A 27,995-nucleotide genomic window follows, 5' to 3' on the forward strand; every position below is an offset into this window, starting at 1 on the left:
GGTGCAGGAAGAAACTGCCCATCTATAACGTTGAATTGAACCCATTTCCTTTATCCTCTTCTGAATTCAACAGAAATACTCCTTCACTTCAAACTATACTATCTTCACTCATACCTCCATTTTCATATTCATTTTCCTTCAATGGCTTCCATAAACTTCAACCCCTTCGGGGGAAACTGGTTCTCCAAACCTCCCAATCCTCTCTCTCTCCCCTCCTTTCCCAGCAACGCCTTCAACCTCGCCGACGCACCCTCCCTCCACCCCAACTTCGCCGCTATCTCCCTCCCCAACCCCTTCCGCCGCAAGCCCAAGGAAAATGCCTCCGACCCTTCCGAGCCCGGTCACTTCGAGATGTTGGCCCGCCAGGCCCTTTGGGAGGCCAAGACCTGCCCGGACCACCGCCACACCCCGGAGGTCGACAAAATCCTCGCTGAAAACGACGCCGCCTTCGGCTCCGACGACTCCGTCTTCGAGAAGCGCGAGAACGCCACGGAGGAGGAAATTCGGGAGAACGCGGAGCTTGTGGACATGATGCGCAGCAGCCCCTTGGTGCAGTTCCTGGCGCGCGCCGAAGAGATTCTCGACAAGATGAACGAGCTTGAGCTGAAGGCGAACGAAAAACCCTACCACGATGAGGATGCGGAATTGTGGAAGGAGATTCCGCATATCATTGGGCTCGACGGACGGCCCATGCCCCGCAAGGCCCAGAAGACCCGCCAGGAGGCCGACGACAAGTTTTGGGACTTCGCCAGACAGTTCTTTTTCGGGCTTTGGAATTTCAGACAGCGGCCCTACCCTCCCGGGAAGCCCATTGACGCGGCCCAATCCATTGGGTATAAGAACCTCGAGAGGCGCTACTATGACTGTGAGTTGCATTCATTTTTTTTTTCAATCCTACTTATTTGCTAGTGTTTTTATGTTTGGGTTGTGCTTTGAGGTGAGCTGTAACATATTCCACAAAACTTTTCATAACAATGGCATTGTCCAAAATTTATATTTAGTTAACACATAAGCTAATGTGTAAATTTTTGTGTTTGCTAAAGAAATTTGTTTATTTTTTCACGTACTCCCTGAGGTTGAAGTTATTGCACATATTACCTCATTTTTTAAACATACACAACAACACCTTGTGTTTTTTTTTATTTTTTTTTTACAAACAATTAAGGGGAGACAGATAGTGTAATGTACAAGAGATGTTAATCTAATGTTCTTAAAACAATTAAGGAGCTTTTGGTAAGTCCCAAGAAGGAGGGATATCTGGCAAAATCCGAGGAAAAGACATGGGAGACGGGTCTAGTTTAATCGGACCTTAAAATAATTAACCGGTGAACCATGGAATGTGTAAGAATTACAATTGATATGACTGTCAGGCTTTGATTATTTATGAAGAAAAAAACTAGTATACCTCAGTGCCTGAAAGTTAATCGCTGTGTGAAAAGTATGAGATGGTCATTGTTGGTCGAGGTTGTTTTCTTGATGGATCCAAACTCATGAACAACCGATAACCAAGACACAACTTGACTCAAGTTGATATCACATATTGAGTAGAGATATGACTAATGTAGTTCTTCCAAGTTTGGGATGTCTACCTTGTAAGTCAGTTTTTTGTGAAATTTAGTTAACCGATAAGCTTAAGTTTTAACGTGTATCATAATCTGTCTTTTGTTGTTTTTTGGCCACTTGTATCTTTAAATGTTCGAGCACTCATATTTGTGCATGCTTCATGTCTTGTTGAGGGGGTGTACGTGATATCTCACATTCATTAGAGATATAACTAATGTTTTTTATATAAGTTCTGTGGTGTTGAATTAGGTCTTGGGTTCAAATTCTAAAATCAATGACCTTATCTTATAAAGTGAAATTGATAACATGGATCATGCAATGTCATTAAACTTAGTTAAAGCTAAATTCTCAACAATATTGTATAGCATGAAGCGATATTTTGGGCATAATTGAAAGGATTACGTTAATATGTCAAAATTTAGAAACGAAGATAAGCTACATGTTGCAAAGAAGTTCAAATGTTATAAATGTTACCTAGCATATCAAAAGTCTATCAAACTAAGAGAATATTTTAATTTTGAATTTTTCTCTTCTAAAAGTAAGGGTCAAGTAAATTATCGTAGTCATTGAACAACATTAACAAAATAGAGAGAGAAGAGCATTTAGGGTTTTCCTTTTTTAATATAATTTAATATTTAAAATTTATGGGTGGGTTGGTGAGCCAACCTGGCTCACCACGTGTTCAACCTGGGTGAGCTGGGTTCTTAGTAGGCCGGGTCCATTTTTTTCTCATACCAAAATTTACAATTTTTTTTAACTCAACCCGGCCCGAACCTTTGGTGGGTTGTGTTGTCTTGCAGGTTGCAACCCATTTTGACAGCTCTAGTTTTGGATTTGACTCTAGGTGAAATATGTGCTGGAGTATTTGTGTTTGTTAGAATAGTGTTAAATATGATTCATTGTAAAGGTGTTGTGTGCTTTGTGCAACACCTATTTCCTGGGTATAACTTTTCAGATTCGCTTCTCTTCCCTTTCATACATTGTATATGATGTATCTAAAGTTGTTATAAATATGAGATCCTAAAAGAGGGAAATTCACGCTAAAAAATTCATTCTAATTCCTTTATATTATTCTCAAGAGTGTTGTAATATTTAATATACATTGTTGATGTGGGTTAATTGGTATGAATTGATAGCCTTGATGAAAATATATTGATTCTTGTTCATGATCCCTCGTAGGCGATTAGCAATTTTGGTGCTCTATGTTTGGTTGTGAAACAAGCTATCTACCTTTTTAATTTGTATTTGCTGAGGGAAAAAAAGAAATATTCATAAGTTAGAATGGATTGTATTGAACATTTTTGTGGTTATATTATTGCTAGTTTCCTATAACATGGGAGTTGGACGTGAGATATGTAATCAATGTAATCATTGTCTGTTGAAGCTTTTGTAATAAAATATCAAACTCTAGATGTAAAAAATTCTGTTAATTGATGTATCTGTCCACAGTTCTACTTTTTGTTGTATGATGTTATTTCTGTCGATGCAGTTATCATGAGGAGTGGTGGGTGGTACTATAAGGATCGGCTGGGTCGCACAAGAGGACCGTTAGAGTTGATTACGCTTAAAAGTGCATGGAGTGCTGGGATTATTGATAAGAACACTTTCATTTGGGGTGAGGATATGGATGAATGGGCACCCATTCACATGATTTACGGAATGGAGCGTGCAATTGCCACTTGGGAAGGTCTGTTGAGTTCAATATTTTCTCTTTCTCTAATATACTCTTTATTGTTTGGACTTGAGTAGAGCTATGACAAAAATTGTAAACTTAAAATATTTATGTCATTTGACCATTTTGTCATCATTTTACTGATGATTGATATATAAGCATTTGAGCATTTGTTTTTGTATGAGCCTAAGACTAATGGACCAGGTACCACTATCAATCAAATGTTGGACCTATATGGTATTTTTCTCTGGTCCACAGATCAATGGTGATTTTTTTTTCTTAGTTTCAGATCGTTAGAAAAATTTGAGATGGGAGGAATCGTTCTTTGTAATTTTCCAAATTTGTGGTCCCTCAGTAACATCAGTCAAAGGGAGAATATGAGGCTCTCTGGAACTGTTTTGAACATGGTTATTTACAACGTCCTAAAATTGGAATATTACATTATCCAGTTTTTGACAAAAATCTTGATAACTGTGTCTTCAGTACTTCTTGACAAAAACTATAGAACTCAAATAATATTAGATGCTATTTTAGGTTGTCTTCTTACTTCGTGTTTTTGCTTTTGGCTTGAGGATTGTTTTTTCTGCCCCCTACACGTTAGTATTTGATAACAACTAATTCTCGGTTGGGCAACTTTGTAGTTAGACTTGCTGCTTCAGCAACAGCATTGCTTCAGAAACTACAAAAGGGCATACCACCTTGGGTTCCTTTGAAGGGATTTGAAAAGAAGACTTATAAGGAACTTCAAGAAGAGGCTATACAAAGCAAGAGACGTGATTTAGCAGTATTGGAAGCTAATGATGGTCTTTGGCCTGGAGTTAAAATTCCAAGCTATGCCCTATTTCTTTGGGCTAGTGGCTCTGAACTGACCACTATATTGGAACAGGACCACATGCCCAACAAATACATTCCCAGACATGTAAGGTATGCACATGCTGAGACTGTTACCAGAATAGCACTGAATTGTGATTTTTACAACATTCAGCATTTTGTTTTGGTTTCTAACTCTTGCCCTTCCTCCCCCCTCCTCTTATTTTCTTTGGGTTGGGGTGGATTTCTGTATGAGGCAGAAAGAAGTTGGCTGAAATCATTCCCGGGTTAAGGCCATGGGAAGTTCTGAGCTTAGAACAAGCGATGGATCGACTAACGTTTAATGGGGAATGGTACCGTGAGCCTCTTGGTTCCTACACCACTGGTCCTCCCTACCTCCAGCACTGGAATGAAGATGCTATGGTATGCCTTTTCATCAAACATTTTGAATTCATTATTCTATAATTTGATATTTTTTAAAAATTAAGGAATTAAATTACATTTTACTAGCATAAGTGTGTTAATATTTATGTTTATTATATTTTATAAACATTACAACTTCAATTTAAAAAGAAATAGCTCCAAAACAATGCTAACTCTTATGGAACATGAATTTTAATTTTCTTTGATTGTTTGCAGGAGTTGTATAAGATATTTGAAGATCTTAATTCTGAACTGTGCTATCACATGGAGAATTCAATTGCTGGCTTTGATAAAATTATGGATAAGGTCAGGGACGATTTTATTGCGAGAACTAACAAACTGTTGGAGCAGAGAGACAAAGAGAAAAGAGAAGAACGCAAGAAAGCTGGGTTGCCCGAGTATTTGTGGCCTGAAAAACCATTTAAACCTTCATGATTTCTGCAGATCATATGGTAAGACTCCTTTGTGACTGAGTCTTTAAATTATAGTGAGTTATTTATTTTGAACCTCCCAATGTATCATAGCTATCCAAAAAAAATTATTTACCCACTTGTGTTGACTAAAATGATGAAACAGAATTTTCTTTTATTTTTTGGGCGGGGGAATGGGGTGTCAGATTAATTTTCCACCAGTTATTTGAATTTTGATTGATATAATTGAATATATATATATATAATTCATTTATTGTCAATAATAATCATAATAAAGAATTCCATTTAATGTCAATAATAATATGCGTGATAAAGGATTTAGTTAAATGTCAATAATATGCACAATCGATAAATGCGTGGACAAAATTTGCGTGCATCTAAATTTTGTCTATTTTTCTTAACTATAAATATCATGAGTAGAGTTTATTAAATAAGGAGTGAAAACTATAATTTTGTGATTTTTAATAGGTATTAGCATATCGTAAAGAGTGCTAAAAAGTTGTGTTGTTAGCAATTGTTAACACGCTTATTGGTTATTAACACGAGGGCATGCATTACTTGCGTTGCCTTTGGGAAGTTAAGCATATCTGGTTCCTTATTTATATGCATTTGGTTCTTTATTTGTTGCACATTTTGGTACACTAATAAAAAGTTGACATTGTGGTTTTTTTTTTTTTAAATTTTTCATACTCTTCGGAAAGTTGAAAGGTTGATTCTGGCTATTACAGCTCTAACAGGTTCTCAAATATTTTTCTGGGGGCAATATCTGGTTGATTCATTAAGACACTATTGCTAGAGGATCTTTTTCATTACAGGGTAAGATTGTTAGATGGTGAAAAGTGTCCTGAGAATGGTATCATGTACTACGAAGGCAATCTGGGACCTCAAGAATTTTGGTCTTTCTTGGAGTTGGTTAGAACATTTCTTTTGTTAAATATTGGCATGTACATTATGATGGATAATCTTTAATTTTGTTAAATAATCTTTAGATTACAGAGTTGTTTTTATTTAGCAAAGTGATAGAGTATTTTACAGAGTTGTTATTTTAGTCGATTGGAGTATCTAAGATTTAGTTTGTTAATATGGCATATTAGATTAGATTAAATTAAATTAGATTAAGATTTAGTTTGGTTTGTAAGTGGCTATATAATAGCCCATTCTCCACCAATGAAAAACACCATAGTGAGTTACTTTGCATATTCTTTTATTGTGTGTGAGTTTTTTTCCAACAAAGTGGTATCAGAGCTTTATGCTCTGAGTACCGAGTGCGAGAAAGAAAGGAGAGAGTGAAATAGTGTGAGAAAGGATGAAAGGAGTGTGCCTGAGTGAGAGATGGCTAAAGTCGTTAATGGTATGATGGTGTTGCAATTGACGAAGAAAACCAATTATGATAATTGGTGTCTCCAGATGAAGACCCTTTTGGGATCTCAAGACATTTAGGATATAGTAGAGACCGGGTATCAAGAATCCGTGGAGGAAGCAAATTAGACGGCGATCCAGATTATCGCGCTGAAGAAGACGTGAGAGACAAGTCGGCTTTGTATTTTTTGTACAACACTGTGGACGAGTTAGGCTTCAAGAAGATTGTAAACGTTGCATCTTCAAAGGAAGCATGGGAGATTCTGGAGGTTGCATACACAGGGAACAACCGCGTCAGACAAGTCCGACTACAAGCTCTCAGAGGAGAGTTTCAAGACCTGAAGATGGAGGACAAAGAGCAAGTATCCGAGTACATAACTTGAGTAGAGAAGGTGGCTAATCAACTCGGTAGGAATGTAGAGCCAATGCCAGCAAGCCGGGTTGTGGAGAAAATCTTGAGATCATTGACAGATGATTTTGAGAGCATCGTATGCGCCATCGAGGAGTCGAAGGACCTGTTAGTTCTCCTAGTGGAAGAACTTGTCGGGTCACTAGAGGCCCATGAACAAAAGAGAGGGAAGAAGCACGACCCACATGATCAAGCACTAGAGGCGCAACTTGATTTGAATGAAACTTGGAACACTCAGGGCCGAGATCCTAGAGATAAAGGATGAGGTGGTCAAGGATGAGGTCGCAGAGGACAAGGTGGCCAAGGACGAGGTAGACGAGATGATGTTGAAGACGACATGGATCAGACCAGGCTACAAAATTGGAGTGCATGTGGTTAAGAAAGGGGCCGAGGATATTGGTCAAAGTCAGAAGTGGAATGCTTAAGGTGTGGCAAGTATGGCCACTATGCAAGAGAATACAGATCGACAAGTCGAATTGAAAAAAAGGAGAAAAATCTTCTCACAGAGGAATCTGACGAGGAAGAGATAGGGATTTTAATGATGGTGCAAAATGTAGATGCCGAACTAAAGAGCGATAAATCGAAAGCAGAGTGGCGTTTGGGTTGTGTAAAGGAAAGGAGATCAGGTGACGAGCTTAGTCCAGGTTGTTTAAACAAGTCGGTCTGGTATCTAGATACTACAGCGAGCAATCACATGTGTGGCGATGAGAGTTTCTTCAACGAACTCACCAAGATGGAGGTCGGATTAGTATCATATGGAGATAATTCCAAGATGGTGATAAAAGGGCGTGGAACAATTCGGCACATGCAGAAGGATGGACGGGTTGGAGAAATCAGGGATGTCTACTATGTTCCCGAGCTGAAGAGTAATATTTTAAGCATATGTCAGATAGTGGAGAACGAAAACTCAATTTTGATAAAGAACCATGTACTGTACTTGAAGGATAAGCACGATCGGCTAGCAGCCCAGATAGAAAAGAAGAAAAATCAAATGTACAAATTGGAGTTGAGCATCTTGCAGGCCCGAATAAAAAAGAAGAAAAATCGGATGTACAAATTGGAGTTGAGCATCCTGCAGAAAAGGTGTTTAAAACATGTGGACAAGATCTGTTCGGAATGGTGTGGTGAAGAAAGAGACAGGTAAGCAAATTAAAGCAGTGCGATCTGAAAGAGAAGAGACAACCAATCTTGCCAAAGAAGTTGAAGAAGAAGTAATGTTGTTGATAATGGGATGTAGCTCGAGGGATGAGCACAAACAAGTGAGGAAGTCGGCAAAAAGGTTGAATGTCATAAATCAGTCCAGAGAGGTTGTCAAGACATGCAAATAGCTCGAAAAGGAACTTAGAGAGGTCCGTGGAGCATGAGGCCAATTCAATTAGCTTAGTGGGAAGTTCGAATTGCTTGATTAAGTCGGTTGAGCAAGTGGAGTGCCTAGATCATTTAGGGGAGCAAGTAAACATCTCAGAAAGCTTAGCAGGGAACCTAGGTAACTCAGATAGCTCAACGTGGAGTGTGGATAGCTCGGATCTTGAACAAGAAGTGTTGTTTGCAAGAAGAGCAGTTGCATGCCGAGAAGGATCTGAGAGTTGTACCGGAGGTGTAAGATGAGAAGTGACAACTTGAAATGGATGATGAGTTTGGTGTGAAGAAGGTGTGGGAATTGTCCACTCTCTTAAAGAGAGATCAGCCTATTCAAAGGAACTCAGTTAATGGCAAGTTGGCCACAAAGACAATAAAGAATCCAACAAAGGGTAAGTCAGCCAAGGTTAAGATGAAGTCGGTCAAAGAGAAGATCAAGTCGGTTATGGAGATAGAAGATTATTTATAATGAGAAGGAAAATTTTAAAGCTTATGGGGGAGTTTTGTTGATAATTTTTAATTTTGTTGGATAATTTTTAATTTTATTAGATAATCTTTAATTTTGTTAGATAATCTTTAGATTACGTTTTAGATTACGAAGTTGTTTTTATTTAGCAAAGTGATAGGGTATTTTAGTCACTTGGACTATTTAAGATTTAGTTTGTTAATATGACATATTAGATTAGATTAAATTAGATTAAGATTTAGTTTGATTTGTTAATATTTGGTTTGTAAGTGGCTGTATAATAGTCCATTCTATGTCAATGAAAAACACCATAGTGAGTTACTTTGCATATTCTTTTAGTGTGTGAGTTTTTTTCCAACACATTAGTGAATAATGAACAAAAATATTCTTTAGCTTGTTGTGTTTTCTATCTTTCGGAGGTGCGTGACCACTAATCACGATTCTTTCACAACCCTAATCTTTAACAGTTTGATTAATTTGCATAAAAAAAAACATGAAAATCTTGCAATGATCCAACTTAGCATTGCACATCTGTGGCTGTATACACGATTACCTTTCAACTCTGCTGAAACAAACTTACACCAACAGTGTGTCGGGATCTGTGTTGAAGATACGTGTTTTGTAGTAAAGCAACTTCAACATTTAAAAATATTCAGAAATAATTATTTTTCAGAAACAATTATTTTTTGCTTGAAATGTTGATGTACGTTAATTCAGGAAATGCAGGTTTTTTTGTAACCACATGAATGAAGCTTATGGCTCCGTGAAGTAAATTTCCTGGCATTACATTCCTCTGTTAGAATAAGAATGTTTTGGAATGGGTAAGAAGCTCTTGAAGAATTTTGTCCTTCTTGAGGTATTAGACAAGGAAATCATATTATTTCTCTCTTATCGATTTGTTTTGTGCATGGAATCTCTCACCTTATTAATCTCACCGTGTATCATTAAAATCATTAAAATTGGGTACCATTTAAGCATGCCAGGGAGAGACCAAAATGCCAACCAGATTAATGATGCCTGGAAAGTATTTAGGGTTTCAGATGTTTTCATCGAAGAGTTTCCAAGCAAAGTTTCATCTATATCATGGAGAAAGTTAATCAAGGATTGTCTAATTGGAAAGTTTCTTCTGTCTCTATGAACTTAATTTTAAAGTATTAATAACAGCAAAGAAAATGTTACAACAAATTAAAAATATTTAAAATCTATAATTTCAAAGTTTATATGCATAAAAACAGAACTTAAGTTCAAATAGATAGTATTCAATAATTAAAAAAAAATGTTTAACAACTTAAAAATCAATTACTTATGTATGCCGTCTCAAAATACACGACAATTTAAAATCAATAGATAGTTTTTTGTTTTGAAAAGTTGGAAAAACGGTTCTTTAGAGAAGACAAGAAGATAAAGAAAATTTCAAACTCTTATAACTAGTATGTTCTATTTTTTCTAGATTGTCTTTTAATATTGTAAGAAAATTACTCTAATACAACAAGAGAAAGTAAATGTTGAGAGGTTACTTAAATCAATTAAATGAACTTAGAACAATAAAGAGATTAACATAGTCTATGATGGATGAACAAATTTTCAAATAAATATATTATAACCAGTGAGGGTGTTCACGTTTTCTTAAAAGTTGTTAGAGCATATGATGAAATAAAGAAATAAGTATTACATAACAGCTAACATAATGACTAGTTATTACAAAAGTAGTGAAAGAAAATCTTGTGCAAGTTTTGATAAACAATGCTCATGTATGCAAATGTGCTGTAATGATAATTAAAGTTTCATTTTCTTAAGTTTTTTGGATACCGTATTGTGAACACACTTATATTGACCTTAAACAACGTATATGGAGCTAAAAATATTGAAGGAAATTATGAAATATTTGATAGTGATATTTTATTCTAAAAAATTAAAAAATTTAATAATAATAATATTATATATATATATATATATATATATATATTATAACCGATTTAAATATTTTACAATGATATTTTATTTTTACAAACTTAAATATTTTATAACAATATTATAATAAATTTATAGTAATATTATATTATAGTCAATATAAATATTTTACAGTGATATTTTATTCTAACAAACTTAAATATTTTATATTAATATTATATTATAACCAACTTAAATATTTAAATATTTATAGAAATATTATATTATAACCGATTTAAATATTTTATAATGATATTTTATTCTAAAAAATTTAAATAATTTATAATCATATTATATTATAACAAATTTAAATATTTTATAGTCATATTTTATTTTAATTAACTTAAATATTTTATAGTCATATTTTATTTTGAACAACTTAAATATTTCGGTGATATTTTATAACAACTATTTTTTATTTATTATAATTTTTTTACATATGAAAGCTATTTAATTAAAGTTAAAATATTTATAAGATTATATATATATATATATATATATATAATAACTATTTATTTTAAAATATAAATAAATTTATTTTTATAAATATTACAATTATTATGTATATTTTGAATTATATATGTACATGTGAATCATTAACCTTGATTTGATAATTATATGTAAATTTCATTCTTTAGGTTTAAATTGACTAACTTCAAAATATATTCCCTTAAAGCGACTAACTCCAAGCTCAAACTGAGAGGCGAGAACACCCTTTTAAAGACATACTGACTTGACTTGGCTTGGAGTAGGTCATTACCTGACTTAAAATTGACATATCAACTCAACTAGGAGCATGATATCACCTAACTTAAAATTGACATACCAACTTGGCTGGGTACATGTTATCACTAACCTGACTTAAAATCGACATACCATCTAGGTTGGGGAAGATTATCACCAAACTTAAAATCGACATACTAGCTTGGTTGGGAGCATGATATCACTTGACTTAAAATCAATATACCATTTCGACTGTGAGGAGGTTATCATTTGACTTAAAATCGACATACCAACTCAGCTGGGAGTAGTTTATCACCTAACTTAAAATTGACATACCAGCTCGATTGAGAGAGACTATCACCTGACTTAAAATCAATATACCATCCCGGTTGCAAGGAGGTTATCACCCGACTTAAAATCGACATAACAACTCGTTATGAGCAAGTTATCACCTGATTTAAAATCTACATACCAACTCGACTAGGAGTAGGTTATCACCTGAATTAAAATCAACATACTAGCTGGGATGGGAGAAAGTTATTACCTGACTTAAAATTCGCATAGCAGCTTGGCTAGGGGTAGGTTATCACCTAACATAAAATTGACATACCATCTTTGTTGGGAGCAAGTTATGACATGACTTAGAATCGACTCCAAGTTTGGCTTGAAAAACGAGAAAACCTTGTTTAAATCTATTAACTTCAAGCTCAGGTTGCGAGGCAGGAACGCCCGATTAAAGTGATATTTCAACTCGACTTTCATTGGCTAGCCAAAACAAAACCAACAAGCTATTAATTGGTAAGCCAAAATAAAACAAAAAAAGTTGTTACTTAGTCAGCCAAAATAAAACCAATAAGTTGTTAATTTGTCGGCCAAAACAAAACTATAAGTTGTTAATTTGTCTGCCAAAACAAAATCAATAAATTGTTAATTGGTCAGCCAAAACAAAACCAAGAAGTTATTAATTGGTCAGCCTAAACAAAACCAACAAGGTTACCCAAAACAAAACCAAGTTAATTGGTCATCCAAAGTAAAAGCAACAAGCTGTCTAGAAACATCAAAGTTAACAATGTTTTAAGTTAGATGTTAAAACATCATTATAATAATGCTTTAATATATATATATATATATATATATATATATATATATATATATATATATATATATATATATATATATATATATATATATATATATATATATATAACTCCATCTCAACCTTTTTTTTTTGCCATGTTGTAAGGATTCAAGGAATATTATTATAATGGAACTAGATGTATATTCTTTCATTGAATTGTAGTGAAAAATTATACTTATGAAAGTAATGGTGAAACCTTTTAAATTTCTGCATTCATTCAATATCTCATAATCACTCATTTATCTCTCATCTAACTCATCCAGCACAATCGTATTAAAAAAAATTATCATTTTTTACAACCCTATTCCAATCTTCTCCAGTCTCAATCCTAAAGGACACTTCCTTCTATGAACGATCTCCTTTTCTCCTTCATAGACCCTTCTATCAATGACAACCTTTAAAATTTTATGTTTTCTGTTTCTAAAATTACAAGACTCGTAGTTGATTGAAGGTAAGATCTTTGGATTGTAAACCCTAAATACCCTATTTTTTGTTTTTATTTTTTATTTATTTTGTGGTTATATTTACTTTTTATTTTTGAAGGTTAACTTTTTTGAAGCTTTCCTTTTTCGGTTGAGGGAATAATTTTTGTATTTTGTCTATCCTTTCAAGATTTTTAGATTCTTAAAACTTAATAGTCAATGCTATGAGTTTTCATTTAATTTTGTGTAGAGAACACTGTGTTTTTTAAATGCTTTTAGCAAGTTTTATTACTGTTGCATTCTTTGTTTTTATGATTTTGAGTATGTTTTTTATTGGGATTGTACATTGTAATAAGTTTCCTCTTCGGAAGAAGACTGTCCTCCAAGTTATATTTTCGGATTCATCTTTTTGTTTGATTATTTTTACTGCTTGAAGGTTTGTTCTTTGGTGATTTTTCCATATTAAGCTAGGAAGCCCTACATTTGGTGATTGGATTTTGGCTGAGATATAAAGTTTATCATCAACCATATAACTTTTTGGGATTCAGGTTTTTGGATATTAAGCCAGAAGCTCTACATTTCATATTTACTGTGTTTAATATTTAAAATATGATTACCTTTTTAATCATGCAGACATATCGAGGCCCATTACGTGATAATCCTTCCTATTCCTGTCGATGGATGTAAGCATCTTTCATTAGACACTGACTTGATCAGTGGATAAAGTTTTAGAATCATGTGACAACTTTCTATTCCATATTATCTGTTTGAAAACTTTGTTTATACTTCACATATATAACACTTCTGAAATAAAAATTTTATTTATTATTTTATCAAAAAAATCTTATTTATTATTGTTACTCTTAACATTAATTAGCTCACAACTATCATATACATTAAAAAGAATGGCCAAGAGGTTTGATGCCATCAAGAACATGCCTCTCCTTGACAAAGTCCAGAGTGCAAGCTGACAATATTTTAGTTTATGATGATGTAATGTTGTGTATTGCTTAACTATTTTTAACTATTTTATGTGTTCTGTATGTACAATTGAGTTCCTTTATATAATGTAAAATTACTGAATTTTGGTTTTTAGTATAATGTTGCGTTCTTTTCCCCATTTTGGTTCATTGTTTTGGCCATAGTGGTTACATGAAATCATGTTGACATCTATATAGTGTACACATTTTTGTCCATATGCATAACTAGTGATTCAAATAACTTTCTATAAACTGCCAACATCTACTATAAACATGTTGCTTGAGATACCTGTGCCATCAATAATCAAGGATTCACTTCTAAAGGTAATCTTCTTTGAATGTTTGAATTTCTATGCTTCTAGCCTAAAGCAAACTACTTTCAATTATAGATAGTTGGAAGCAACAAGATAACAATGTCAAACCCCATTTTTATGAACAAATATAACAATCACAATGATTTTTTGTGCTCCAATAAGAAAGTGCTCTTGATTTCTACCAATTTTACTTAAAAGGTTTCATAATGTTTGAAAAGTATAAGCATTCATGCATGTTTTTTCTTTGAAAAATACAAAGTGCTTCATACAATTCCATCGGATTATAAGTTTGATTTTAGAAACTTTATTCATGAGAAGGGGGGCAAGAAAAGGAGATCCTCTCCCTTCGTGAACATGTTGCTTTTGCCTGCATGAAGGTAAAAAATTTACATGTGTTAGTTATGTCTATCTACATCTTAGGATTTTGGAGAAATTAACTAAATTTAACGGTATCAGGAACTATAGTTGTTGAATGAGAAATGCAAACTAGAGAGACAATTCCCTAAACTAAGAATGGTTAATAAATGTTTTTTGTAAGTTATAGTTATATTTTAGCATCTTGCTTATATGACATCAATCTTAAACTTTGAATGTTACATTTTTATTACGCAGTTGATGAGAAACAAAGTGAAGTTATCTCATCCACGTCTAATGATTTGGCTTGAAGAAAAGGTTATTTTGAAAAAAATTTAAAACTTGCTTATGATTTGAAAGTAAGTATAGTTTCATGATTATATCATAATTTTATTACCCTCTTTTCATTATTTTATTGTTTTGTTGCTACTTTTAAAGCTATTTTTTAAAATTTTAATTGGTAGAGATGGATTGCTACCATTAACTAGATAATTGAAGTTAGTGGTGTCTTGATTCTCTATGGTGGCTACTAACATTGATTAATGACTTTCTTTTTTTATTTGAATTCATTTTATAATGGACCCAAAATAATCTTTGCTTAACTTAATGGTGTGTTTGGATGAGGCAATTCAAGAGGGTAATTCATTTATTTAGAGAATTTGAAATTCTTTGTAATGAAATGCTTTGTTTGGATAGAGAAATTAAAAGGCATTTAAAATGCATGCATTTTTTTGAAGTATTTCAATTAGCTAAATTAGAAGGAATTCAAATACCCCAAAAAAAGGTGGAATTTGAAATTCTTCTCACTCAACCTCACAATCTGGACTCAACCCCAAACAGACCCGACAAACCCGACAACCATGATAGGCTGGGTTGGCTAGACACTCCAGACGTATCAGACAGACATGACAACACAAACAGGTTGAGCAGACCCGACGACCCATACGGGTTTGGCGAGCCAGAACCTAGAGGTGTTGGGTTGGCCTGATGACCCAGACATGTCAGGCAGGCCCAACGATCCAACTGACCCATTGACCCGACAAGCCTAATCGACCCGATGACCTAGTCAGGCTTGATTGACCCGACAACCTAGACGGGCCCGACCAGTCCGACGACCCGGGTGATACCGATTGGCCCGGCGACCTTGCCAGGTCAGGTCAGTCCAACGACACAGACTTGTTGGGTGTGCCCAATGACACAAACATGCCCGACAACCCAGATGGGTCAGTAGGCCTGACAACCCAGATGGGTTGGGCGGGCTCGATGATTTAGTCGGTCCAAGTCAGGACAACGACCTAGACGGGTTGGGTCAGGCTGGGTTGACAAACTTGACGGACATGACTTGCCTGTATGGGTCGTCAGGCTGATTAAGCTTGTCTGGATCGTCAAGCTGACCTAAACTAGCTCGTTTGGGTTTTATGACCCAGTTGAGTCGTCGAGTCGGCCCGACCCATCTTGGTCATCGAACCTGTTTCCAAATTTACCATGAACTCAAAACATAATTAAGTCTAAAATAAATATTTTTAATATGAAACTTTATCTCACAAGAAATTCAATTATTTTATCCAAACAAGAAATTGAAATGTAAGGTATTTTAATTTCTTTATCCAAACAAGCTATTTAGAAAATGAAGGGAATTTAATTGCAAGCAATTCAAATACAATGCATTTCAATTTCTCATAATTGTTGAAATGCTTCATCCAAACACAAGGTAAAAGTTCATAGTTTACACCTAAAATAAATGTCATGTTAATAATTTGTGTTGCAGCGACAATTTCTTATTAACTCGAGAAAAATGTGGATTTGTAACGAAAATTATTATTATTGCAATGATTTGTATGAAAAGGTGGAAAACGATTTGACAAGTCCTTTGGTTTTAGAATTTAACTCGTGTAAAAAAAATGAACCTTTGACCAAATAAGTTGCCTTTTGATCCATAAGAATCATCTTCATGTGTCCTTTTGATCCATAAAATTTTTTGTTTCCCACAATCCAGAGATCGATAATTCTAACTGCTAGTTTCAATGTTTCTCTATTTCCATAAATATCTCTAATCATATCAAGTTTCCTAGCCATCTACAAAAGCAATATATAGACATGAGATCTATTATATAACTAATAAAAGAAGAAACGTTTAACAAAAAAAATCAAGAAAGGTTGAAGCTTCAAAGTTAAAACATTGAAACCTTGCAACTTCAAAATAACAATCTACAAAGAAAAATAAAGCAACCACAAATATAAGGTTGAAGCTTTCAACAAAAAAAAAAACATTGAAGCTTCAATATTGAACCAAAAATAAATCAAGAAGGTAAGATAAATACTATGATAAAAGGAAAGAACTAACTTTTTAAATCAACAAAATATAAGAAACATTGCAACTTCAAAAAAACAATATACAAAGAATATCAAAGCAATAACAAACGTAAGGTTGAAGCTTTCAAGCAAACAAAATCAAGAAAGGTTAAAGCTCTAAAGTAGGTTGAAGAAAAAACAAAATTCAACCAAAGAATATCAAAACATCTACGAAAGTAACCTTTCAACCAAACTATTAAAAAAAAGAATGAACTAACTTTCAAGTAAGAAGGAAGAAGATGGATATGAATGTAGGAGGTGGAAAGCTTTGAAGATTGACGGAAAGAAGATGAATATGGAAGAAGGAGGTGGAAAGAAGGATGAAGTGAATATATGGAGTATAAAAAGGAGTTGACACGTGTCAATTGGAGAAGTGATGCGCAAAATTATGTAGAATGACCAAAAATCACAAAAATGGACACTTGTCAAGAAAATAAGTTGGGGTAAGTAAGTAATTTCATTAGACTTAAGTTTTCTTAGTTATATAGTAGATGCATATAAATGCAGCTTGATCATGATTTAAGATTAGGATATAATATTTTTCGTGGTTAGAGTTTAATTGCGGAAGGAGAGGGATTTTGAATTTGTTTTTGGTTATGCTCCTTCTGACATTAACATAGATTTGGCTATTAGTAACAAAGGTGGTGTGTGTGGTATTTGCTATAGTTGAGTGATATAAAATTCTTTGGTTTTAGACTTCACCATCCTCTTTCTTCCTCTTTTGTTGTAACTCAGTAGTAGTTACTGTTTTTTTCTACTCAGAGTAATGATTTAGTTTGCACCTACTCTTAACTTCCCTTCTATTTTATTTATTTTTAACCCATGTTTCTTTAAATTTTAACTTCATATTGTACTTTGCCAAATGTATGCTTCAATTTTGGTTTTTGTTATATTTTGTTCACCATGCGTTGGTTCAATTGTTTAATGATTCCAAGTATTTGCCTGATTGTGAAATAGGTTTCAATAGGAAATCTGATGTAGACTTTGATGGTTCTTCCATTTCCAATGATGCTTTTAGTCATAAGACGATTTTTGAAGTGAGTGGATATGAAAGGATCTTATGATGCATCATCACACAATGGAGAAACTGGTAACAGATCATTGAATACTCTCCTTATAAACCCTTCACCATGATGGTACCCTAAGAGTGTTTTATGTGAGAGTGTGTGGAATTCAGGTTGATGAATCCATCCCCAAAGTTTCTCTCTCCATCATATTCCTGTGAATGGTGTTAGGAGTAACATCAATTGTGATGCATAGTCTTTAGTTATGAGAAGGGATAGTGTGGATAAGAAATCTGAGGAAGCTACCTTTGTTAATACAAATAGTATACATTTTACTGGGAGCATGATTTGTAGGTTAAAAAGATGTAATTTTTTTGGCATGATGTTTTGAATTATGTATTTTTCTTGGATTAAGATGTCATATAAACACAAGCTCTGGATAATATAGAAAATTTGGCATAAATGAGGTTTTATGAATAAACTAACTTTGTTGGATAATACAAAGTCTATATTAAGATATTTATGCTTTGGTGTCTCTATGTTTGTTGCCATTGCAACCTAAAGTCATAAACAAACTATTTTCTATTATTTGTGGGAAAAACCATTTACTTCATTATTTTTCTATTTCTTATCCTCCGGAGTTCCTTGCATTAAAAAAAGAGTCTTCCCTAAGGACAACTCTTGGTGACTTCTCTAAGGACTTTGTGCATCTGTAATTATGTATGTGTGCTTTAAGATTTTGTTACTTAAAGGTTGTTCATTTGGAAAAAGAACACATGAAATGTGACATCATAGTTACATATAGTTCATTCTCAAAACTCCGAGGAGACAACAAGTTTAATTTTTAAATGAACATGTATTGGATTCTGATCTAGAATGATTGAAAATTAAGGAAAGAAATCATGATCAAGGAACTTGAGACAACAGGTTTAATTTTTAAATGAACATGTATTGGATTCTGGTCTAGAATGATTGAAAATTAAGGAAAGAAATCATGATCTAGGAACTTGATCTATGGAAACTATAATGTGGACTGTGATACATGCTAATGGGGTATATGAATGAACAAATATTGACAGGTGCCCAATGGTACAAAAAATGCCTTCTCCATCAGATATCTCTTGGTTCTTTCATGATCACAATTCAAACATACATATATTGTAAGAATAAAATACCTAATATACTGGCTAATAATTAATATGGTTTGTATGAATTATGACTTTTATGTGAAATACTTCATCACATTATAGTTGAATAATGGATACTTTACCTCAAAATGTTCAAAACTAGATTTGTTTATGCTCATCAATTGCACTAAACAAACATATATAAACATATATATTGTATGAATAAAATACTTAATATATTGACCAAAGGCTGTTGTTTATATATATATATATATATATATATATATATATAATTACTGACTCTAAATTTTATAACATCGAATAATATTTATTTTATCAAATTTTATAATCTACATTATTATAAAAATTAAATTCTTAAATATAACTATTATACTGAATATTAAATACTAAATTTCAACATATAAATTTTAATTATAAAAAACATTCATTTTATTTAACCATTTATTTCAATATTACAAAAAAATAAATATATAAATTCATGAATATGTACCGATTTAATTATTATTATAAAATTTACTATTCATAAATTTATATATAATGAAATATTCTAATATATATTACGAAAACAATAACTAATTGTTTACTATAGTAGACAGATTGGTCGATATGTACCATAATGGTGGAGTTAGCCACCATAGCATAAGCACTTAAATGGGTCGCCATCTTAGGAAAGTCGTCAATCCTAAAGGCCATTAACTTGTAAATAGTGGCTAAGCCTAAAGGAATACCACAGAGACCAAAGTTGAACATATAGCGGTAAAAATAACAAATCAACTAAGCCTACATAATGACCAAGTTCATTAACTATACGACCTCCTCAAACGCCTATTGAAACCGGTAATGTCGCATACTCTAACTTAGAATAAATCAGTTAAACCATGATGAAAAAGTGTTGGACCTAAAACATGGGCCCAACCAAGCCCCCATAAGCCCAATAAAGGACTAGAACACTAAAGAGATAATCAAGGCCCAGTCCATGGTCTAAACCAAAGGAAAATAAGATTAGTTTTCTATAAATAAGAGTGGACCCCAACAATTAAAGGTACACATTTCATTAGTCCATAATCTTGAGATTTGATTTTGAGAGTTTTTGTTGAGAGTTTTTGCTGACTTAATCGTTGGAGTCCTTTCTGTAAGTAATCCCCAATGCTCCATGAAGTGTCGAGTAACGAAGACATGATGAATATGACCGAAAAGTAACCATTCAAAAAGTTCAAAGATTGCGGTAAGATAAAGTTTAAGTCCCATAACGATCTACTATTGTTCATGCATGAACAATTTTTTTCATATTATTAAATTCTTCTTTTAAATATTATATCCATAAGTATACATAATTATAACATTTAAATATAATTATATAATTAATTTTTTAAAATATAATTATAATTATCTTAATTATTTTAATAAAAATTTAAAAAATAAAATGAAAAACAACGAGGGTCTCAAACTAGTTTTAATTATAATAAAACTAAAAATAATGTAAGTAATATTTTCGTATCTCATCTTTGATTCAACACGTTGACATATTAGACGGAATAATATATCATCTCACATTGGTAAATTGATGGTACACCATTAGAGTGACGTACTAGATCTATTCAAATTTGTTATCGTACCAAAAATTAATGACGAATGATATTTGATAAGAAAAATAAGTTAATGGTAAACTCATGCAGACCTGTCTCCAAGGTCATTTCTTTTTCTTTCACTTTTGTGTAACTAAATTGCTTCGATATAAGTAGTTTTCTATAGGGCTGATAAATATTAGTTTTTCAATCTTAATTAAGATGTTTTCAAAGTCTCGGCGTCGATGCAAAGAATTAGCTTAACGTAAAGATTTTTAATTTCATGTATCAATCTCATTCAGTAGTTCAAGGAATCCGATTGTTTTCTTGGATTTCAACGAAAATCTCATCCATAATAAGTTAATAATTTTTTTTTAATTTTGGATTCTTTTTAACATGAAAATGGAATGTGACAACAATGGATGAAGTGAACGATAAGAATGATTGTACTTATAATTGTGGATGTGTTGAAGATCTCACATTGATTAGAGATAAAGCAAGTTCATAGTATATAAGCGGATACAAACCTCACATTATAAGTTTTTTTGTGGGGTTGAGTTAGGCTTAAAGTTCACTTCTTAACAATGGTATCTAAGCCAGGAGTTAGAGCATATGCTAGCGAAATTTGTTGTTTGTTGGGTCTATTATTCCACCCGTTGTTAGGCTGTTATCGGATCACCCATTAATGTTTAGCTTCACGTTTGAGATGTATATACCTTGCATGAGGGGTGTGTGTTAGAGATCCCATATTGACTAGAGATAAAATGTATTTATAGTATATAAGTGAGTGCAAAACTTACCTTACAAGCCAATTTTATAGAGTTGAATTAGGCTTAAATCACACTTCTTAGTAAGATGTGATGATTGATAGAATTGCAATAAAATAGTAAGACCACTAAAGTAGATTGCAAAAAATAAATTACTAAGGAAAGTAAAGAAACTTGTAACATAAATCAATGAAAGTGGTGACCTAAATTGCAACAACCAAGAATGGATTAACCATTTTTCCTATTCGTGGCATTTTAGAATGTATGAATTGTTCCACAATTTGTCACCATTGTAAAATACAAAAATAACCCTATTTATATTTTCTAACACTGCCCTAAACATTTACAAGATTTGAATTCAAATTTGAATAAATTGCAAGTAACAACCCTAGAACTACCCTTAGCGATTTCAAAGCTCATATGGCCTGAGCGGTTAACATCCACTTAGTCTCTAGAACAATTGTTGCTTTGTTCTCCTCAATTTGTTTCTTGCTTTTGTCGATAATTATTCTCGATTTACGTTTCCTTCGATCAACCTTTTGACAGAGGATGAATAAATGGCTTCTAAAGAGCTACATGTCTATCATATGACATCCATCTCATAAAGAAGTATTTGGTAAAATTGTCCTTCACATACTCCATCTCTATGGAATATAATTCTCTCTAGTTTACAATCAGTAAGGTTTAGAAGGCTCAAAATAGATTCTTGATAATGCCAGAAGGTGCTTTTGACCTTCGCTAACACCATCCTTGTGAAGATTTTGTACACCATGACCCTTTGTTTCTCGTCCTTCATAAAACTTGGCATTTGATCAATTGAGCGACATAAGGTTCATCCTTCAGTCGATTGTATCTAATTTGCCTTATTAACCTTAGACCTTACTTGTGATTCTCAATATCTTGAATAATTTCTTCCTACTTCTCAACATTTTCATAATTATTTCAATTTGTATCATCATAAATGTTTATATTTTAAAACAATTTAAAATAAAATATTTTATATTTTAGGTTGTATATTTTAAAATATAACTTATAAAATATATTTTAAATTATATAATTTAAAATATAAGTTTTTAATTTTAAATTATATAATTTTAAATATAAAAAATTATATTTTAATTTGTATATCTTCGTGTATATAGAGAAATGGAACATTGCTGGGATTTTAGTTTTGGTCTCTTTCAATCTTAACACTCTAAGGCGCAGACAAAGAAAGTGTGAATTTATGTTCACTTTTAGTGTTTCGACCAACCACCGCATTCTTGAGGTATTGTCCGCTTTGGAGCGTCGAGCTCTATCATGGTTTTGTCCTTAAAAGGCGCCTCATAGAGTGGAGGGAGGAATGAGTATTTAAACTACGCTTAATCTTGGCTCCTAAGCGATGTGGGACTATTGGGTGTATTAGAACAAGCCCTTTAGTCGAGGGCAAGGGGAGTTGTTGTCCCCACAGATGGTGCCAAGGGGCTATCTTTGCATTCATTCTTTACACACACCTTAACTTAAAGTATTACTAACTAGAGCATTAGAGTGCTTGCAAGTACCCATCCTCCAGGAGCATCGCTAAGTAGCAGTTCAACGGGAGCCATGCGAAGAAGAGACGAATGATTGAAGACTTTTGAGGCAACTCGGGTCCATACAAGCACATTTAGCATGCCCAAATCATCCTTTAAGCCAAAGTTTTTGTTTTCTCTATCCCTAGAATTCTGGTATGTTGTCTGTTGATGTTGTTGGTTAATTGTTTGAGTAGTGAGATGTTGTTTGCTAGCTTAATTCATCTTTTTGTTTTTTTTTGTTGATGAAAATTTAGTCAATTATAGGTGAACATGCTTCTCCCTAGTTATAATGGGTTGGGGTAAGTTTTTGATTTGGCCACTTATAACATGGCTTGCTTTCCACGACTTTAGTGTCGTTAATGTTCTCCATTGATCTCTATTTTATCTTTTGTTTATGTATGTGTTTATTTATTTATTTTGTTGGGATGCACCTTAACAAGTTTTGATGCTTACTTTTGGGGTTCTATTTACCCAATTGTTAAGACTTAATTAATTATTCAACTTTTGTGTGTACTAGTTAGTGAGTGAGGTTTAGTGAATGGTTTACATTGTAACTGAGATCTTTGAGTCTTGCATTGCCAATTTCTATGTTTTCAGCTTTAAACATAAAGCCGGCATGTGATCAAACTGATTGGTCTGTGTGGTTAACTAGTTTTTTGCTTGTTAAATGTTTTTGTGGCAGTTTTCAAATTAGCATTTTGTAAGGCCTAATTTGGTGGGTCAGTGTAGTATATTTAAAGTAATGGTTTTTAGTGATTCTCTATTTGATAATTGTTATGATATTTAGGAATGTATAATATCTTAAAATGTGACCTCATATCCTAATTTCTAGATTTTCTCATGTATTCAAGCTAGAGGGTTGAAGAAACCACTTGGACTAGCTCAATGCTCAAAAGCATTTGATGCTTGACAAGATTGGTGGTGCCATTGTATGTATATTCTTGTGTTAGTGATATTATCTTAATTTTCTTGAGATTTTCATTTGTACTCATTTATGCATTTGGCCTGATATGTGTAGGCACCCAAGCCATCTTCTGGTCCTCACAAATCAAGGGAGTGTTTATGCCACAACCAAAGATTTTCTTCTTTAGCAACTAAACATGTTGTATTCCTAGTTTATGCATGATCAAGATCAATTAAATAGATATTATTGTGTCTCGTACCTTTTAGAGCAATTTCCTTTTAATCCTTGTGGTGGATGGTGCAGTAGTCACTTTCAAATATAACCTTAAGTCCTTTATCACAAAGTTGGCTAATACTTAGAAGATTATGTTTTAGTCCTTCAATGAGTAGCACATCCTTAATTTCCAAAGTATTTTCCCCACCAACATCACCAGTTCCAACTATCTTACCCTTGTTGATATCCCCATATGTAACAAAGCCTGTTTTTTTCTTTTGAAATGTATAAATTTCTTCTTATCTCTACTCATGTGTCTTGAACAACCACTGTCAAGGTACCACATAAACTTTCTAGTTTTTAAAGATTCCTACAAAATAAAAAGAACAAGCTTTTAGGTCCCCAACAACTTGTTTTGGTCCTTGAGGTTAGAGATACAACAATAGACACCCATCTATATTTTCCATTTGGAATACCATAATGTTTAATGTTACATTTATTCGATATATGACCCTTTATCATGCAATAGAAACATCTAGGAGTACTTGAGTTTCTTAAATAAGTTTATCCTTACTCTACCCATACACTCCAGGTTCTTTAATTTTTATTCTTGTTATTAGAAGCATACTTCTTTTTATTAAAAGCCCTCTCATTAAAAGTTGGTTGTCCAAAATTTTTACCACTTGTTGCATCTTCAAGTTGTTTGTCAAGAATATTAAGATCAAACATGTAACTTTTGAAGATGCAAACTCAACATTTGTAGATTCTTTATTTTCTAAAATTAAAATGTTATTTTTCGAAACTTCTTCAAGAGAGATTTTTCAAATTTACTTTATAAATCTTTAAATAAGATTTTAATTATTTATGAGCAACATCTAATTTCCTGGATTAGTGAAGTAGTTGTTGAAAAACATCATACAATTCATCATAATCGTCACTATTGTTAAAGACACTTACTTGGCTTCAAGATGATTCAGTGTTGGCCATTAAATAGATATGTGCTTGTTCATCTGAATCGCTTGAGTTTGAGGAGTTGAAGGGCTTTCCATCCCAAGCAATGTAAGCCTTTTTCTTGAAAAAAATTCTTCTTTTCTTTTCTTCACTTCTCTTGCCATTTGAACAATCTACATTGACATGTCCTGTTTCTCCACATCCATAGCACTTGAAGTTTGAGGTAGATCCTTGATTCTCCTTTTTGTTACTCTTGAACTGACCTTTTCTTTGGCCTTCATGAATTTTGTGAATTTCTTTATCATCAAGCTCAAATTTTCATCATCATCAAAATCTTCATCTTCTTTAGGCTTTTCTTTCTTCCTTGATCCTCTTCTTTATTTAATCTTCCAAGTTCAAGCTCGTGATCTCTCAACTCACCAAAGAGAGCCATCATGGACATGGTTACAAGGTTTTGTGATTCCGTAATGGTTGTCACCTTTGGCTGCCAAATTTTGTTCAAAGATTTAAGAATTTTGATATTTAATCCATTCGAATCAAAAGTTTTACCTAAGCTAGTTAGATGGTTAACAATTTATGTGAATCATTTTTGCATGTCATAGATATTTTCCCCTGCTACATTCAGAACATCTTGTATTCTTGAATCAATGAGTTCTTCCGAGCATATTTTACGTCATCAGTTCCTTCATGGGTTACTTTTAAGATTTCCCACATTTCTCTCGCACTAGTGTAGCCAGATATGTTATAAAATTCATCAAGGGTTAAAAGAGATGAAATTATATTTCTTGCCCTTACATCATATTGGGCTATTAGGCTTTCATCTATAGTCCACTAAGCAAATGGTTTAGCTTCCTGAACACTATTAACAGTTATAACAGAAGTAAATAAACCACTTATCGCAACATCCTGAATACCCCTATCAATAGATTTCAAAAAGATTGCATCCTAACTTTTCAAAAGGGGTAATTTTCATTGACAAAAGATGGAAGTCTATTGATAGAAGCACCCTCAATAAAAATTTGATTTTGTCCAACCATTTTAGATTTTTTTTTTGAAAAACTATCAAAGCAAGAGGGGGTGAATTGGTTTAATTAATAAAAAATAATACTTCAAATTTTATCCCAAAATTTACTGTTACAATTAAAGATTCTTTCCTTTAATGTAACCGTAGATTAATAAGGAGAGTATGGAAAAAGAAGATTGACACGAAGTATTTGTACTAATTCAGATCAAAAGACCCTACGTCTAGTTGTTAATCTCTTAAACAGGAAGATTACTTAATCACTAAAATAAATCATAATACAATCACAAATAAGATATTTAAAGGGTTTAGAATACACCTCTCTTGAAGACATAAGAGATGAAGAACACTTCCTTTGAGTCACACAAAGGATGATCAACTTTCCTAGCAATAACAATAACACTTAATCCCTCAAGAACTCACTTGGTGAAAGTTATCGCTCAATCCACACTAGGTTTTTTAAAGCTTCTTTTCAAAATACTCACATAGTTTCTTTGCAAGCACAACACTAAACTTCTGATACTCAAAAAGGTTATTTTAGAAATAGGTTTAGTGCTCTATAAATAAAATTTTGAAAACTAGGTTAAGAATTTGAAAAGACAAATTACAACTACCACTCATAATCGATTATCACTTATAATAATCGATTATTCCAGAACAGTTTCTGAAAACATTATTTTGTGCTCAAAGCTATTTCTGAAAAGTGAAAAATACTTATGATAATCGATTATCACAAGTGATAATCGATTATCATAGTGTGTTTTGAAAAATAACAAAAACTTTCTAAGCTAACTTCTATATACTAAATATAAACAAGATCTTATTGCAAGAGGCTTTAAATAATAATAAAATAATCTTCCAATATTTGCTTAAGGTTCCTTGAGGTTGTCATCGTCAAAATCTTGCAACACAAATCTTCTTGTTTTGTCAATAAAAATAGACTAAAGTATGCTCTAACATATAGAGAAGTTATTGCCATCTTCATGCAGCGCCATGTTCTTGTCGACATCAAGGTTAAGATAGATAAGACATATCGTGCTGGTTTCATGGGTAGGTAATGTACATTTAAACGTGGTTACCACATGTCTAACTTGCTATATACTTGAATGTTTCAAATATTACCACCTTCTTGAACATTCTTGTTAAAATTTCGAAGCTGAATATCGGACAATTTTGTTGAAAAGCTTTGATTTTGCATTTTTCTTCTCTAACCAGATGTTGTTTATATTCCCCAAAAAAATGAAAGTTTTTGTCTTCTGTATGACACAAAGGGTAGCTTCCGTCTCCAACTTTGTAAGGGATGAGGAGTCAAAGGTCTATCTATTCTTTCTACTAATTTACCCCATGTATTTCTTGTGTGTGTCTTAATGCTACTGTATTTCTTATCATTATTTACCAATGCAAATTATCACTGACTCATTGTTGAATGAGGAGTCAAAGGTTTGTCTACTGTATTTCTTACCACTCTCTAACAATGCATATCGTCACTATTGACTCACTCATTGTTGAAGGTATATGGTTGGATGGAAAGATTTTGTATTTCTTAAATCAATAAGTTGAAAACTTGTTTAGGTTATCTCTTTGATTGTTAGACTCCCCAAAAAGATAAATGTGGGGTGTTAGCATAACATAAATATTTATGCAGTCTCCTGAGGTGTTAGTTCATGCATTTGGGTACTATGACCTTGTTCTATCGATCTTGTACTGTAATCTTGTGATTTTACACCTTTTCCTTTTTTCCTTGTCATAGTTTAAGTTGTGTTCAATTTGGACAATAGGGCATCCCATATTTGAACACCTACGATAGTCACACCATCCGCTATCCTGACCCACTGATCAAGGCTAATGACATTGATGGAAGGAATAAAGGGTGAGTCGACGTGATCAAGAGTAGGGAAAAGCACAAGGGAAGCTTTGAGACCATCCATGTTGAGGATGCAACTGGTCATGAGTTTGCAACACGCATGGGTAATAATTTCAACATTGGTAGAGGGACCAAGACTTGGGTTTCTCTTCCCAAAGGTCGTGGTATCAAGTTGTCTATTATTGAGGAGTGTAAGGAACATAGGCTCAATTTTTCTCACTCTTGTTGCTAACATTGAGAGATACAAAAGGGTTGGTTCCTAACACACATGATGACCTAT

At 33.1% G+C, this 27,995-nt stretch overlaps 1 protein-coding gene and 1 pseudogene across 4 annotated transcripts; both read left to right on the forward strand.

Annotated features, from left to right (window-relative positions):
• Nucleotides 1–73: 73 nt before the first annotated feature.
• LOC114166971 (protein TIC 56, chloroplastic) lies at nucleotides 74–9,387 on the forward strand. Of its 4 annotated transcripts, none has more exons than XM_028051851.1 (6): nucleotides 74–865; nucleotides 3,053–3,250; nucleotides 3,877–4,159; nucleotides 4,306–4,468; nucleotides 4,685–4,920; nucleotides 5,628–5,892. In XM_028051851.1, exons 1-5 carry the CDS (start codon nucleotides 142–144, stop codon nucleotides 4,901–4,903), a joined length of 1,587 nt encoding a protein of 528 aa, XP_027907652.1. In that variant the 5' UTR covers nucleotides 74–141; the 3' UTR covers nucleotides 4,904–4,920; nucleotides 5,628–5,892. The 4 variants fall into 4 exon arrangements, with proteins under 4 accessions (XP_027907652.1, XP_027907653.1, XP_027907655.1 ...); XM_028051852.1 differs by lacking the exon at nucleotides 5,628–5,892 and adding an exon at nucleotides 9,210–9,387 and having other exon boundaries at nucleotides 142–865; XM_028051854.1 differs by lacking the exon at nucleotides 5,628–5,892 and adding an exon at nucleotides 9,219–9,387 and having other exon boundaries at nucleotides 142–865.
• LOC114165432 lies at nucleotides 8,292–27,947 on the forward strand (annotated as a pseudogene).
• The last annotated feature ends 48 nt before the right edge of the window (nucleotides 27,948–27,995 follow it).

Source organism: Vigna unguiculata, chromosome 10 (genome assembly GCF_004118075.2).
Source record: "Vigna unguiculata cultivar IT97K-499-35 chromosome 10, ASM411807v1, whole genome shotgun sequence".
NCBI classification, from domain to species: Eukaryota; Viridiplantae; Streptophyta; class Magnoliopsida; order Fabales; family Fabaceae; genus Vigna; species Vigna unguiculata.